This window comes from Engystomops pustulosus, chromosome 2, assembly GCF_040894005.1.
Source record: "Engystomops pustulosus chromosome 2, aEngPut4.maternal, whole genome shotgun sequence".
NCBI classification, from domain to species: Eukaryota; Metazoa; Chordata; class Amphibia; order Anura; family Leptodactylidae; genus Engystomops; species Engystomops pustulosus.
Genome location: NC_092412.1, coordinates 230,602,873 through 230,620,221, shown reverse-complemented (window position 1 = coordinate 230,620,221; position 17,349 = coordinate 230,602,873). Strand labels below are relative to the sequence as shown.

At 46.9% G+C, this 17,349-nt stretch overlaps 1 protein-coding gene across 4 annotated transcripts in view; it reads right to left on the bottom strand.

Moving 5' to 3' along the window:
* Positions 1-258: 258 nt before the first annotated feature.
* Positions 259-17,349, bottom strand: part of CMSS1 (cms1 ribosomal small subunit homolog) — a 215,855-nt gene continuing 198,764 nt past the window's right edge. For all 4 annotated transcript variants that reach the window (XM_072138485.1, XM_072138486.1, XM_072138483.1 and 1 more), the window contains 6 exons: positions 13,637-13,696; positions 12,771-12,873; positions 11,851-11,911; positions 11,633-11,720; positions 2,085-2,173; positions 259-435 (listed from right to left, as the gene is read on the bottom strand). In XM_072138485.1, coding sequence (XP_071994586.1) covers positions 352-435; positions 2,085-2,173; positions 11,633-11,720; positions 11,851-11,911; positions 12,771-12,873; positions 13,637-13,696 — 485 coding nt within the window. In that variant the 3' untranslated portion in view covers positions 259-351. The remainder of the gene's footprint in view (positions 436-2,084; positions 2,174-11,632; positions 11,721-11,850; positions 11,912-12,770; positions 12,874-13,636; positions 13,697-17,349) is intronic.

The following is a 17,349-nucleotide window of genomic DNA, read 5'->3' as shown; positions in this document are numbered from 1 at the left end:
ATAATGGGAAATACCTATCACCTATGGTTTTTTTTTATAGAATACACCACTACAGTACTGGAAACACGTGTACCAAGGTATATGGGAAAAAAAAATAAAAAATCAGCCATCATTTTCGATTTTGATGCAACTCTTGTAACATGTACTATACAATTCTGTCTTCTATTTCTGTGCAACCTATGAGATCACAGATATCGCAGACTCCCCTATAGGTGATTACAACCTAAAATAAACACCACAGTGAAAAAAATCCCTAGGTTTTATTATTATGCATATGGAGAATCACGGGATACATAAACTTCACTAGTTAAAATGGAAATATGCAGATAAAAGACTCAATAATCGCAGGAGTTAAAATAAACAAATCTTCAACGATCCGTCTCTGCACGCAGCGATGGGGCCCGACGCTAGAAGTTCAATCGTTTCCTTCTTCACCTGCAAACAAAAAGGAAAAAGTATAAGAATCGAAATAGCACAAGAGTAGAAAATGGTAAAAACCAAGCAAGTCATTACCAAAACATGGCCTGAGAGGAGAAGGCTATACAATATAACAAAAAAAGTACAAAAAATATTAGAACAATTGGCTCTTGTCGTGCCACACATAAATAGAACATAGTGATTGATCTGAATGAGCTTTGTCTTTGCCGTTTTCCACTTATGTTAGATCGTGATCCTGAGAGCGCTGCGTAATCTGTGCACTATATAATATAGGAATGAAATTAATTAAAAGCATGCTACATGTGAGTTATTGAAGCGCCGCTCTATTCATTTCTATAAAAGAGATCTGCAATACCGGCACAAACCATGGTTAGGTGTGGCGCTGTTTCTGAAAGAAAGCAGACAATGGGGGTCATTTACTAAGGGCCCGATTCGCGTTTTCCCGACGTGTTACCCGAATATTTCCGATTTGCGCCGCTTGTACATGAATTGCCCCGGGTTTTTGGCGCACGCGATCGGATTGTGGCGCATCGGGGCCGGCATGCGCGCGACAGAAATCGGGGGGGGCGTGGCCGAACGAAAACCCGACGTATTCGGAAAAACCGCCGCATTTAAAAACCGAAAATGTGTCGCTTGGGGAGCGCTCACCTTCACCTTCTATGGGATGGTGCATTCCGGGGCGTTAAGATTATTTTCGGCGCTGCAGCGCCACCTGGTGGACGGCGGAGGAACTACCATCTTAAATCCCAGCCGGACCCGAATCCTGTGCAGAGAACGCGCCGCTGGATCGCGAATGGGCCGGGTAAGTAAATGTGCCCCAATGTTTTTCAATCCCTTTAAGATTGTGTGCGACTACACAGGCAAAACTATTTTATGTTCCTTTTATGAGCTAAGCCCCCTTCCCCACACTAAAAAAAAAAGTATTTACAATGTGTGAACTGTGCTCTAGGTAAGGCTGCATTCACACGAACATATGAGGGACGTATATAAGGCCGCAAATTTTCTGCCAGATATACGTCCCCCATAGTCTTCTATTGTGCCTAAGGGCTGGGTATGGTGAGCACAACGTGCCTTGTCCACCAAAAAGATTTCTAATAATACAGGCGGTCCCCTACTTAAGAACACTCGACTTACATACGACCCCTAGTTACAAACGGCCCATTGAATGTTGGTAATTTACTGTAGTTTAGTCCAAGGCTACAATAAACAGCTATAACAGTTATCACAGGTGTCTGTAATGGCTGGGATTTCAATGATAAAATATACAGTTCCGACTTACATACAAATTCAACTTAAGAACAAACCTCCAGACCCTATCTTGTATGTAACCCGGGGACTGCCTGTAATAATAATTTCTTTATATATATAGCACACACAGATTAAGCAGCGCTGCACAGAGTTTGCCAAATCAGTCCCTGTCCCCAATGGGGCTCACAAACAAATTCTTTGCAATTGTTGATCACGGGACTTGAACCCATGTCCCCAGCGCTGCAAGGCTGTAACGACTAATCACTGAGCCACCGTGCTGCCCTATCTATTTTTCTAAAATATTTATCTACCTTTGGCCATAAATTTCTATTGAGAATGGAGGGTTGAGCAGCGTGTGCCCGACGTGTGCCCGCCCGGCCATAGCCGGGAGTATTTACCTCGGGTATATCCATCATCGTCCGCAGCTTCTGATCCCTCCAGTTCCAGTCTAAAATTAGGAATTTCAAAGACGGCACACTGAACCCCTCTACAAACAGAACAAGAGGCAAACGTTACAACATGAATAATACCAAAATTATTAAAATGAGACATAACATCTGATATATAATCGGGGAAGAGTCTTACGGTTTTCCAATGAAGAAAACTTAGGCCCTAACCACGGGATAGGGCCTAACCTACTGATCAGTGGGGGTGCCAGGGCTGAGTCATATTTTTAGTTATGAACACTTTCTAAAACATAACTTTTATTTCTTAAAATAAATTTTAAAAATTCTTGTGTCTGGCATCTTGGTGATAAAGTTTATACAAAAAAAATTAAACAAACTCTATTCTGCTCTATGATACAGAGCAGAGAGAATAAGGGAGATATTCATTGCTTCTGCTGTAGCCAGGGGCGCACCACCCATGAGGCGAGTTGAGACTTTGTCTCAGTTGGCACCCTCTGGTGGTCAATGAGGGCGGCATCATGCAGGCCACTGATGTCGGTAAAGAGCAGCCAGTCTGAGCCAGGACATGTCATGATAAAATAATCATGACCATGGGATGTCCTGGCTAGGCATTAGTCAGTAGGAGGTAGCAGGCTCAATAGAGAGCAACATTAGTGTGGAGCCACAGATTGACTGTCAACTGTGCTGTGCAGCGCTGCAGGTGGAGTAAAAGCTGCTGCACAGCTCAGTACAGTCAGGGTCCTCCGCTTCCTTCACTCATTGATGAGGCCCCGCCCACAATTCCCGTGCCTCTGTGTACCAGGGAAGTGCTGACAGTGGCTCCTAGGGGTCCCCTACCACCTCATGTGCAGAGGAAGCAGCCCCTCTCACAGAGGACACTATCTACTGGAGGAGACGGAACAGAGGTGAGGGGAGGAGGGAGTCCAGGGACAGAAAAGAGAGAAGAGCAGGAAGTGCTCTGAGTGTCTGCACTGGCCTGTGCTCCCCCCTACTGCTGCAGCCTGCGCTCTTATACTAGTGTGGGAGAGACAATGTCCCTTACTGGCTGTCTGTCCACCTCTAACTATCTGCAGGAGAGTTGAGTGTACAATACTGTTTGTATGTAGAGCTTGTGTCTGTAATAAGTATAGCTTCTGTCTGTAATGTATATGTAGAGTTCGTGTACGTAACACGTATGTAGAGCTTGTGTCTTTAATGTATACATAGAGATTTTGTCTGCAATGTATCTATAGAGAATGTGTCGGGAATGTGTGTAGAGCATGTGTCTGCATATGTGCGGAACAGACCTTGTATCACATCCGAAAGGGTGGAGTTTGCACCAAAATCTACTAAGAGACCGGAGTCTTTTAGTTGATACAGATGCTGGAGGGAATAATTTTAAGACTGGCATTTAAAAGACCAGTCTTTTTTTTTTTTTTTTAAAGTATTTATTTTTGCAGTTTTTTGAAATTTTATACAAACATAATAAACAAAACCGAAGAACAAGATTGTCTGTTACATATTTCCTTCCCCCCATTACAGGATTATTATACAACAGCCATGGTAACAGTCAGGTTCTTACTGCGTTTCAAAACTAACTGAGGGATATTACACAGTAGATAACAGTAGGATACTGCAGCCAGACATCTTGATACAACACAAATAACTATTGACACATAGACAATCAGTCACACACACACACACATACCAGCACGCTCAGTCTCCTTCATCATGGAGAAGAGTGTATATCACATGTGATTATAAGGCAGTATGGGGAGTCGCGCACCATCTGGACCAGATGCGATCAAACTTCTGGGGACACTTCCTGTTGGTATACAGGGACCGGTAGTGGGGAATGACACTGTTAATGAGTAGTATCCATCTTTTTAATGGAGGGGGCTCCTGGTCCTTCCAGGTCATCACCACCACTTTTCGGGCGTAGTATAGGACAAACCTAAAGAAAATTTTGTCATAGTGGCCATTGACAACTTCGTTTATGATGCCGAGGAGACACACAGAGGGAGACAGTAAGCGTGGGAAATCAAAGTGTAGATTAAGGAACTCCAGCACTTCGGACCAGAAGACATGAACCCTAGGGCAGGACCAGACACAATGCAGGAAGGATCCGACTTCAGCCTGACAGCGAAAGCAAAGGTCATTGGGCATTGCTCCCATGCGGAATAATCTAGCAGGGGTGAAGTATACTCGATGGAGGAATTTAGATTGGATCAGGAAGTCCCTCGCACTCACTACAGATGTGAAGTACGACATCCGACATCTGACATCATCTGACAGGTCAGGGATATCCTGTCTCCAGCGTTCACAGGCTCTATCAAACGGTCTGGACTTTTGCTCTTGTAGGAGAGCATAGCACTGAGTGAGTGGCTTAGGGAGGTCCGGGGTACTCATCAGAGTCTCTAGTTTGGAGAATTTCACTGTCAGGCTGAAGGAGCCGAATTGGGCTTTGAATGCGTGCCGCAGTTGCGTGTAATGGAAGCTGGCCGTATTGGGTACCGTATGTCTCTCCCTTATCTCGTTGAAGCTGAGTAATTCTGCTTCCGGGGATAAGAGCTGGCCTACAAATTTCACCCCCGCCGCCCCCCACATTGTCCAGCCTGGGAGGGAGAGGAAGTGAGAGAGCCACGGATTGAGCCACAATGGAGTCCTGGGCGAGAGAGGGGGAGGGCTGCCTGTTTCTACCAGGGATTGCGCCCTACGCCAGCACACCGCTACCGTACGTAGGGGAAGTGGGGTATCAGATGGGGACTTATACCTGTACAGCAAGTTTGTAAGGGCCTCGTAGGAACCTATCAGGGCCCCAGCCAGTGCAGTAGCTGCATTACCCATGTCTATATCTATCCACCACTGGGCATATACTAGCTGGGAAGCCAGGTAATAAAGATACAGATCCGGGGCAGCCAGTCCACCCCTAGACTTGGGAGCCTGAAGCAGCGCTAGACTGAATCGTGGGGCACTACTCTGCCAGTAGAAGGACCTGAGAATGACGTCTATGCGTTTAAACAGACTCTTAGGAAGTAGTATAGGACAAGCATGAAAAAGGTATAGAAATTTTGGGAGAAAAATTATTTTAAATATATTAATACGCCCGTACAAAGACAGGGGGAGAGTGGACGAGGCTTTTAGGCGCGATTCCGTTGCAGCTATCAGGGGTGTAATGTTTAACTCTATAAATGCCTGGACCTTGCGTGACACCTGGACTCCCAGATATTTAAAGGTGGACACCACCCGGACTGGGACGGGGAGGGAGTGTACCCCTACATCAGATAAAGGAAAGAGGGCCGATTTGTCCCAGTTAACCCGAAGGCCTGAGAACCCCCCATAACGTTCTATCAGGGACAGAAGGGATTCCAGAGAGGGGCCCACGTCTCCAAGGTATACAAGTGTGTCATCAGCATAGAGAGATACCTTTTCAATAATAGTACCTCTAGTTATGCCCTTAATGCCCTCAGAGTGGCGGATCGCCACAGCAAGGGGTTCAATGGCGAGTGCAAAGAGAAGGGGAGATAGTGGGCAACCCTGCCTAGTGCCCCTGGCCATAGGGAGAGTAGGTGAGATGTTAAGATTAGTCCGCACCCTAGCCTTGGGATCGTTATACAGTAGCTTAACCAATGCTGTAAATCGAGGGCCAAAACCCATTCTAGGCAAAAGGGTCCACAAATAGGGCCACTCCACAGAATCAAATGCCTTACAATTGTCTAAGGATAATATAAACCCAGGGTCTGGAGACCGCTCTGCCTCTGCAATGTTCAGGTGTAGTCTTTGTATATTTATGTCAGTTCCCCTCCCAGGCATAAAGCCTGTCTGGTCCGGGTGAACCAAGGATAGTATTACTTTGTTAAGCCTTGTTGCCAGAATTTTTGCTAGTATTTTAACATCTGAGTTTAGGAGGGAAATTGGGCGGTACGAGTCGGGAAGCAGGGGATCCTTGCCAGGCTTAGGAAGAACTACAATAAGGGCCTCTCGCATGGAGTCGGGGAGGGAACCGCTGTCAAACGCATCGGAGTACAGGCTAAGGAGATGGGGGACCAGAGTCTCACAGTTATCCCTATACCACTCACTTCCCAGCCCATCAAGTCCAGGTGTCTTACCGGGGGGCAACGATTGGATGGCCAGTTCCACCTCCTCCGCCGAGAGCGGAGCATCAAGCTCCGATGTCTGTGCCTGTGTGAGCCTCCAAAGTGGAAGACTGTCAAGGAATCCGGAGATCTCGACGGAAGAGGCGGACAATCTGGAGCTGTAAAGAGATGAATAGTATTCATGAAATACCATGTTAATGGCCCGGGGCTCTGTGATCAATGCTCCGTTACCATCAATAATAGAGGGAACGGAAGCACAGGGGCGTTCAGCCCGCGATAAATACGCAAGCAGCTTCCCGTTTTTATCTCCGAATTCAAAGATGGACGCTTCCCTGGCTAGCAGGCGTTTGCTGGTGCGCTCCTTCACTACAGCTAGATGGTTCCTCTGCGCCTGAGCCCAAGTCTTTTTATTCCCCGGAGTAGGTTTCTCTAGATAATCCTTTTCTGCAGTCACCAGTACAGCCGTCAGCCTTTCCTCCTGGGCATTTAAGGACTTCCTATGGCCAGCTACCCCCGACATGAATGCCCCCCGCACCGAGGACTTGTACGAGTCCCAGACTAGAAGAGGATCAGGATGGGTTGAGTGTACATCCCAGAACTCGCTATGCGCTGCCCTAACAGTACTCTGGACCGCTGGGGATAGGAGCCAGGCCGGGTGCAGGCGCCATAAGCGGGAGTCGCTGGGGGGGCCTATAAGGAGACTGATGAGTAAGGCGGAGTGGTCTGACGCACTGCGCGGGCAATAGGATACCTGATCAACGTGCTGCATCATATCAGGGGAGACAAAGGCCAGATCAATCCGAGAGAAGCTCTTATGAACAGAGGAATAGAATGAATATTCTCTCTCTTGAGGATGTTTACTACGCCAAACATCGGCGAGGTCTAGAGAAGTGAGCCACTCATTCAGACGGACCGAGCCTGTGTCCAGACCACTTGTACGATCCAAGGAGGGATTAGGAACTGCATTGAAGTCACCAATACAGAGTATCGGACTTGGAGGCATAGCAGCCAGCTTACTGGATATTAGGTGCAATACAGCTGGATCAAAGGGAGGGGAGGAGGGAGAGAGTGGAGTGCCATAAATGGCGCACTGGTCAAGATGACCAAAAAGAGAGCGCAAATCAATCACAGGGTACATTTGTGAGGCACGTAATGTGTAAACAAATATTAGAAAACTGTAACAGTGATTTGGGACCCCTAGATAACTATACAGGACTAAGTCCAGCACTGTCATTGCATATCAGGTGCCTGAGGAGCTGCATCAGCCCAGTGAAGGGCTTCGGTTGGGCAGGTGAAGAACCAAGTCTTCTGGCCATCCACAATTCGGAGCTTGGAAGGGTACATCATGGAGTATTTATACCCCTTGTCACGGAGACGGGCACGGACCTCGGTGAATTGTGCTCGCTGTTTCCTGACGGATGCAGAGAAATCAGGGTAGAAGGACACTCTGCTGTTGGCATAGAGAATTTCTCCCTTGGTACGGACAGCCCTGAGGATAGAGTCCCTGTCCCTAAAGTGCAGCAGCCGGGCCAGGAAGGGTCTTGGATTGCCCCCTGGGGGGCCAGGGCGGGATGGCACACGATGGGCCCTCTCCACTGTGAAGAACGGGGGGAAGGTATCTGCAGGAAGCATATTTTTGAGCCAATTTTCAAAAAATGATACAGGGTCAGACCCCTCCACTTTTTCGGGGAGGCCAACCACTCTGACGTTGTTCCGTCGCAGGCGGTTTTCGAGGTCATCAGCTCTGTCGATGGAAGCAGACATTTGGCGCTGAAGCTCTCTGATCTGTGTCGGCATAGGCCTCTGGACATCCTCCACCTCAGATATTCTGCGCTCAGTTTCAGTAATTCGCTCTTTAGCTTTGTGGACATCATGTCGTAATAGAACAAAGTCTTGTCGCAGCTCATCCACCTTGGTGACCAGTTTGGATTGGCATCCATTAATGGCCGCCAGCACCTCTGCAAATTTCCGATCCAACTCCGTGGCCGCGTCAGACGGATCAGCACCCTCTTCATAGCTTACAAGCTGCGGCGGGCTCTGGGAGCCTTCAAAGAGGGAGGGAGAGGAGTTTGGGGACCCCTGAGGAGAGCAAGGCTGTGTGCGGGAGAATCTCCCTAACTTTTTGGCAGCGTTCGACTGTATCTGTGCAAGAACGGCTTGGGATGTGGAGCATTCCTGCGCGTCCAGGGGTTCCAGGGACTGGAATGGAGGATCTTCATGGACGGATTCATCATCCGATGGAGGCGCAGACACCCCGGACGCTGCTTTGAGCATTTTAGCCGTCCTCCTCCGGTTACCCATGGCGTCTGGGCAGGGGGGGGCCAGTGATAAACAATCAAGGAGCCTAGCGTCCAGTAGTTAGCAGAGATACAGTCCAAACCCACGTGGAGTATTGCAGCGGCACTGCAAGGGTTAATATAAAACAGAACCCAGGAGCAGGGGATCACTGGGAGTATGGAGGACTCAGTGCTGGGCTGCACAACTAGGGGTCCCCAGGGCAGAGGTGGGCAGCAGCAGGGGAATTACTTCCCTACCTGGTCCTGGATCAGTCCAGCAGTGTCAGGGTTAACCCTGCGCGCCTAGGCCTCAGGCAGCGCAGGGGAGTCCCACAGGATGGCGCCTCCAGCAGGATGAAGGGCTGGCTGGAGCGCTGTCACGGTGCCTCCGGTGGTGGGAACGGCGTCTCAGGCTGCCGGAGAGGAGGATGATTTCCCCGGTGATCGTTACAGCTGCACCGGGCGGCTAGGAGTGGGCCGCCGCGCGGGTCACGTGGTCGGCCGCGGCGAAGTACGGAGGAGCGGCGCGGAGTCCGCAGCCGCCTCCAAATCGGGACCGGAGGACAGCGGCAAGCGTGTGTGGCACCCCGGAGCTGAAGGGAACAGGTACAGGTGGGGGATGGCTGCCTTAGGAGGGAGATGGGGTGTCGGGTCCCGGGAGCTCCGCGGCGCACGTCTCCTCAGTCCGGCATCAGGCCACGCCCCCCCTAAAAGACCAGTCTTAAAGGGGTTTTTCCCATGAAGAAAAGTTTGCCCCTATCCACAGGAGGCGGCCTAACCTGCTGATCAGTGCGGAGACCCCCACAGATCAAGGAAACGAGGGGTCCAATGGGGTCCCACGGACCTCCGTCGGATCCTTCATTGCTCAGTCAGACTAATGGAGCAGACGACTGCGCATGACCGTTCTGCTCCATTAAAGGGGTTGTCCGAGTTTTGAAAAAAAAATATATGTGGCTGGGAGCGGGCTGCCTAAAACAATAAAGCTGTACTTACCTTCCGGTGCTCTCCGGTATCCAGCGCTGCTGTCGCTCCGGTCCGGGCGCCATGTAAACAAACATGGCCGCCGGAGCAGTGCTGCATTCAGCTTCCGGCCGGACCCGACAACCTTCCGGCCCCCAATCACAATGCTGTGTATAGGGACGGATAGGCGTACCCGGCCACGGCCGGCCGGAAGCTGAATGCAGCGCTGCTCCGGCGGCCATGTTTGTTTACATGGTGCCCGGACAGCAGTGCTGGATACCTGAGGGCACCGAAAGGTAAGTACAGCTTTATTGTTTTAGGCAGCCCGCTCCCGGCCACATATATATACATATATATTTTTTAAACTCGGACAACCCCTTTAATCTCTATGGAGCTCATGGAGATCGGTGAGCGCATTGCTCGGCGATCTCCGTCAGCTCCATAGAGATTAATGGAGCAGAATCGTCATGCCCATTCGGCTTCTCCATTAATCTGACGGAGCGACAAGGGGTCCGACGGAGGTCTGTGGGACCCCGTTGGACCCCTCGTTTTCGTGATCTGTGGGGGTCTCAGCTCTAAAACCCCACTGATCAGCAAGTTAGGCCCTAACTTTTCTTCGTGGGAAAACTCCTTTAATGAATTCCCCACACAATAGGGGATAACTTGTTGATCAGTGGGGGTCAAGGACCACGAGAACGGAGGTTGTAGTACAACAAATGAATGGAACACCAGAAAGGACATGCGCTCTGACGCTCTGTTCATTGTCTATGGCACTGATGGAGATGGCTGGGTATGGCGCTCGGATATCTCCAACAGTGCCATGGAGATGAGAAAAGCAGCAGGGAGCATGTGCGAACAGCTGCTCTTTCAATTTGCAATACAAGGACCCTCCTTCTTGTGATCCGTGGGGTATCAATTGATTGTTTGCACTAATCATAGTAACTAGCTATTTGGCTGGCCGCGGGAGGGGGCGTTTTTCTATAGTTCGCCTCAGGCAGCAGAGAGGCTAGGTTCACCCCTGGCTGTAGCCATAGCAGGGCCTGCAAGGTTGCACAGGCCAATCATAATTTATCGGCCTGTGGGCCCAGCAGAAGGAGTGTGGTTTATTAAATTTATGCTGCTCAGGCCTGTCCATGCCTCAGTGATTAGCAGGCCCGATGATTGCCCACCATGTCCACCCGCGCTGTCACACATAGCGATAATTTTCGGCTACCCCGCCTTCACTCAGTGATTGGCAGGTAGGGTCCTGGATTCCACGCCCACACACAATGATGAGTCCTGATTACCCCTCCCACACATAGTGATGGTCCTGATTACCCCTCCCACGCATAGTGAATGACAGGTAGAGTGCTGATTACACCTCCCACACACAGTGATTGACAGGTAGAGTCTGATTACCTCTCCCACACACAGTGATGGTCCTGATTATCCCTCCCACACACAGTGATTGACAGGTAGAGTCCTGATTACCCCTCCCACACATAGTGATGGTCCTGATTACCCCTCCCACGCATAGTGAATGACAGGTAGAGTGCTGATTACACCTCCCACACACAGTGATTGAAAGGTAGAATCCTGATTACTCCTCCCAGACACTGTGAGTGACAGGTAGAGTGCTGATTACCCCTCCCACACACAGTGAGTAACAGGTAGAGTGCTGATTACCCCTCCCACACACAGTGAGTAACAGGTAGAGTGCTGATTACCCCTCCCACACACAGTGATTGACAAGTAGAGTCCCGATTACCCCTCCCACACACAGTTATTGACAGGTAGAGTGCTGATTACCCCTCCCACACACAGTGAGTGACAGGTAGAGTGCTGATTACCCCTCCCACACACAGTGAGTAACAGGTAGAGTGCTGATTACCCCTCCCACACACAGTGATTGACAAGTAGAGTCCCGATTACCCCTCCCACACACAGTTATTGACAGGTAGAGTGCTTATTACCCCTCCCACACACAGTGAGTGACAGGTAGAGTGCTGATTACCCCTCCCACACACAGTGAGTAACAGGTAGAGTGCTGATTACCCCTCCCACACACAGTGAGTAACAGGTAGAGTGCTGATTACCCCTCCCACACACAGTGATTGACAGGTAGAGTCCCGATTACCCCTCCCACACACAGTGATTGACAGGTAGAGTCCTGATTACCCCTCCCATACACAGTGATTGACAGTTTAGTGTATATCCACACATTACATATAATATAATCTCCTCTTACCTTGTTCTATAAGAGCTCTGATCCTCCCTGGAGTTCCTACTCCAATGTGAGTGATGTTATTTTCCAGCCACTTTATTTGCTCTTTAATCTGTGGTAAAATTTGAAAACACATTATTTCAGATGTTTTATGTTCCTGAACAAGTTTTATATCCTGTAACATCACAATATATTTATATATTTCAGGGACACATTACACATCACAGCGGGATGATAAATACCTTAATATGCTTGGCAAATAACTTCATTATCTTGGCGTCACCTCGGAATACATTCAGCAGTCTGCAAGATTTGGAAAAAGTAGAAAATATTATGATTCCTAATAGGAGCGGTCACATATTAGTAGATAAGTAAAAGGTTGGTCATTGTAATTTACAAAAGTGGAAATTATTGCTGGAGTCATGGAAGGAGAAACGTGACCTGCATAAGTTGATTGTAGTCTGTTACCATGGAAAAATACTTTTTGTTTTAGTATGGATACAGTTATCTGCAGAGTATCCTTACCCTTTACAATGGATGGCCACGTTTTAGGTCCCACATTGCATGGTTAATATTCTCCTAATTTATGAATATTAGAACAGGGCTCTTTTACAATACACAGTGCCAAATCCCTTGCAATTAAAGGGGTTTTCCATGTGGTCCAATTTTAAAGGGGTTGGATGATAAATGAATATTGTTTCTCTGGGAATCAATCGACTCCAGAATACTATAAGTTATTTGGCTCCCCCTAGTGGTGGATTCACACAGTCAAGATGTTATCTTTCAGCCCCAACATCTATAAACAGGATTTGAGGGTAACCAAAATTAACACATAGACATATAGATAGATAGATGGATAGACAGACAGATAAGATAGATAGAAGGTCAGGGAGTAGGAGTTTTCCTTATGGAGAAATTGTCCATTAAGGCCACTTTTCAGGCATGTGGAACTTCTAGCCATTGATGCTCCACTAGGGGAAATCTGCAAATAAGGATACCAGGTCACAAGAGAGGCATGGTTTTCCTTGTTCCATCTTGGAAAACATATTTGCATATTTTCCATAGATGGATAGAAGGAATTACCCATGTGTTATAGCATTCTATTCTCCCTGTACTAGGAAAGACATAATACAGAACAGACATAAGGCCATAGGACACTTACTTTATCAGTTCCAGGGTGCGGTGGGCAGAGCTGCAGACAACCAGCATGAGGATGGATTTCTTTTCTTTGTGATTTTTTGTTAGTTTTTTCCATTTCGGACAGACTAAAAACAAACAAAAAAAATGAATTCTCCCCAGAGGACCACACATTGGGGGGTGTCAAGCTCTATCGTGAAAAATTCTGGAAAAATAAAAAATACTGCAAATATTTGAGGTCATTCGCAACAAAATTTTATAGCATTTTGGATTTTCACAAGACACCTGACCCCTCCACATGCCGATCAGCTGTAGCCACATGTAGCCGGGACCCTCTGGTGAGCACCACTTCTGCAACATGGGTCATGAAATGTTTATTTGTCAAATGCTTGCCTCCAAGTTATGTGAATGGGGCAGAACTACTATATCAAGCACAACCGCTGTACTATGTATCATAGTGTCTGTGGTAGGAAGTAAAGAGACCACAGCGCTCATATGAATTCTTACTTTTCCAAGTTGGAGAGAACCTCTTTAACAGGAGAAATTTTGTGTCAAGATCATGAAGACTTTCTCGCACATATTGTCTTAGATGATCAATACATTATTTAGAAAATAGCATATATTGAAAGGAAATCATTAATATATCTGCAATCCCTGCAATACCGCCAATGCCCACCAGATGGAGGTAGTTCACCAAGACCATCAGAACAGAGTTCTAGTATAATGTGTTGTACAGGGCAGGAGTCATGTGGCCTATAGATTAGTATTATATACATTATTATATAGTATAACATTATTATGTTGGTTTATGAACATGAGATGCATTAGTGTGTCGCATTCACTTCAGATACCTTGTGCGGTTTCCCCTTCCCAGTATAACTGTATACTTACTGGTCTTCAGGTATGAGGAGAAGGTATGGCTCAGGTCATTCTCCTTTGCAAAACAATTATCTGTGAATGAAGAAAATAATTAATTCACCAAAACAACAGAAACTAATAAGAACTTTTTATAAAACACAATTAGAACAGAAATATATTATAAACAAGTGTCCACTCTTCAGTCTTGAATAAAAGAAAAAAAATTACATTTTTGATAAATGATAAAAAATATTATAGAGATGGCGATATCCACCGGATTAAGGCAGGTGAAGGAAATGCGCATCCTGGTGGATGTAACTTGCACTGTGATGGGAGGGTAGTTTATTACCTTAGACTGTAAGCTCTTGTGTCACTCCCTGCTCCTCATAGACTGTAAGCTCTTGTGTCACCCCCTCATCCTCATAGACTGTAAGCTCTTGTGTCACTCCCTGCTCCTCATAGACTGTAAGCTCTTGTGTCACCCCCTCATCCTCATAGACTGTAAGCTCTTGTGTCACCCCCTCATCATCATAGACTGTAAGCTCTTGTGTCACCCCTCATCCTCATAGACTGTAAGCTCTTGTGTCACCCCCTCATCCTCATAGATTGTAAGTTCTTGTGTCACCCCTCATCCTCATAGACTGTAAGCTCTTGTGTCACCCCTCATCCTCATAGACTGTAAGCTCTTGTGTCACCCCTTCATCCTCATAGACTGTAAGCTCGTGTCACCCCCTCATCCTCATAGACTGTAAGCTCTTGTGTCACCCCCTCATCATCATAGACTGTAAGCTCGTGTCACCCCCTCATCCTCAGACTGTAAGCTCCTGTGTCACCCCCTCATCCTCATAGACTGTAAGCTCTTGTGTCACCCCCTCATCATCATAGACTGTAAGCTCGTGTCACCCCCTCATCATCATAGACTGTAAGCTCTTGTGTCACCCCCTCATCCTCATAGACTGTAAGCTCTTGTGTCACCCCCCTCATTCTCATAGACTGTAAGCTCTTGTGCCCCCCCCCCCTCATCCTCATACACTGTAAGCTCTTGTGTCACCCCCTCATCCTCATAGACTGTAAGCTCTTGTATCATCCCCTCATCCTCATAGACTGTAAGCTCTTGTGTCACCCCCTCATCCTCATAGACTGTAAGCTCTTGTGTCACCCCCTCATCCTCATAGACTGTAAGCTCGTGTCACCCCCTCATCATCATAGACTGTAAGCTCTTGTGTCACCCCCTCATCCTCATAGACTGTAAGCTCTTGTGTCACCCCCTCATCCTCATAGACTGTAAGCTCTTGTGTCACCCCTCATCCTTATAGACTGTAAGCTCTTGTGTCACCCCCTCATCCTCATAGACTGCAAGCTCTCGATTTTAACACTGTCAAGCTCTCTCTACCTCAGAATCCCCTCTTCACTGTAACTAATGGTCCTGCATCCAGAGACATCACTAACCAGATCTCCTGAAGTCTGATGCATGATGTCAATCAAAGAGGAGGAGACGTTCAGAGCTCCCACCTTGACTTCAGTGTTGAACTCTCCTCCTCCTTGACTTTACACAACTAATTTACAGCTCTCCTTAAAGGTGATTTTCTAGATGATACCACCACACTAGGACATGAAAGAAACATTAACTTGACAATATTCTGGTAGCGGTTAATTAGGTCAGGTGCTGATGACAGGCTCGCTTTAAGTACAGTAAAATTAGTACAGTGTGCATTGATACTGCTATGCCTAGACTATAGTGTAGACTACTACTATGCCTAAAGTGTAGTGTAGACTACAACTATGCACATTAGTACATTGTTGTAGACTACTACCCTGTTTCCCTGAAAATAAGACATCCCCCATAAATAAGACCTAGTGCAATTTTTTTCAGGTTTGGAAATAAGGCCTCCCCTGAAAATAAGACCTAGCGGCCGCCATTGCTCCGGGTCCTTGCACAAGGTTGTGACATGGGTGAAGAATTCATGGGATAAAATCACTGATCTTACCTGGACAAGAAGTCCTGTTTAAAAGGAAAGTGCTATGGTATGAGAGATTGGGGCCAATGGTTCTAAAAGAAATGGAGCCACAAGAAATTCAGTCTGAAATTCAGGTTTTGGGGAGTTATGATGAGGTTCCAGAAGATGATACAACTGTCTGAAAATAGTGGGACTAGGAAAGGTACCATAGATTATTGCACATGGAAATAGAGTCACAAGAAATTCTTGATGCTATTCAGAGTTTGGCTGATGTTTGTGATGACATTGACTACAGGATATTTATAGATGTTGATTTTTTTTTTATTCAACAATAAATTAGAATTCTTGAGACATCCCCTGAAAAAAAGACCTAGCAACTCTTTAGGAGCACAAATTAATATAAGACTTATTTTCAGGGAAACAGAGTACTACACTATGACAAGAGTGCATTGGACAGTACACGTAGTACTATGGATATTATTCGGGAGACATGTAGACACAACTGTGCTGGCGGTCAGGGCAGCGGGTCCTAGGTGACCTGTTTCTGCATATATGAGACATAGGTTTACGTAAATGAATACTGACTACTGAAGGAGCCCAGGGCCTATGGGTCCATCATGCCCACAATACTAGGTCACTGTTAGGACAGACAACCCTGGATCCGCTTTCCCCTTAGGATAAGAATCTGCAGGTAGGGAATAATAAACCGCTCATTTCCTTGAGAAGGGAAGACAGATCTTGCCCATAGATGAAATATCCTACAACACGTATAACAATGACAGGAGCCAGCACTGGGGCCTTCGCTTTCTCCGCATGGTTCAGGCAGAGTGTAAGCAAACAAGATCCGGCCCGGAGAAGCCTATACTTATACCCCAACCACACACTGAAATCCCTGCGGTTTTCCAAAAGTGAACAATTTTTATTTAACCTTTTCTGTGGTTTTTGATGCTGAGGATGAAGTATAGGCCCAGGGAAGGCATCAATCACTCAAAATTTCTCTTAAAGGGCACCAGTGACCTGCACACGACGGAGGCGGCCATTACTAATGAGGCCCTACCAGTTCATTAGTGCGCTGGAGGACGGCTGAGGTTACTGGCAAGAAACGTGATAGGCCTCAGAGACAGTGAGGTATGGTGAAGGATGAATTACAGACTTTAAAAAAAAATATATATATATTTAAAGGGATTTTTTTTTAAGCGCATAAGATTTCTTTTAAAAAGAACCTACCGGAAGTTTTGCTCATACAGAGCTGCAGACAGAGTTAATTATTAGCCCAGGTCCCTATGTAACCATACCTTTATGTTGTTAGTAGTGACAGGACTATGAGAAGTGAGGATACAATCCAGCTCTGCAGCTCTTATGGGTCTATCAGCCTGAAGAGCTTTCTGCTCTCTGCACCGAGCTGCTCCACAGCCTCTCCCCTCTACTAGGAGTAGGATTTGTATCTGGATATTGGTTGGATATTTACAGCAGTCACTCAGAGCAGGGGGAAGGGGCTGAGGAAAAGTTTATTACAAAGAGAAGAAAGCTCTTCAGGCTGAAAGACCCGCCCAGAGCACATGCAGGAGCTGCAAACCTGGATTTAAAGTTCCCTTTTCAAAGTCTTTATACTACTTGCTACATGCACAAATGTATAGTTACACAGTTACCCCGAGCCTATACACAAACACTGTCTGTAGTTATTTATTGTGAAAAACTGATGACAGGTTCCCTTTAAAATGGATCTTGAAATCCGACCTACTTCATTTAACCATTTCTATGCTTTTGGAGCAAGTAAGTAAGCAACAA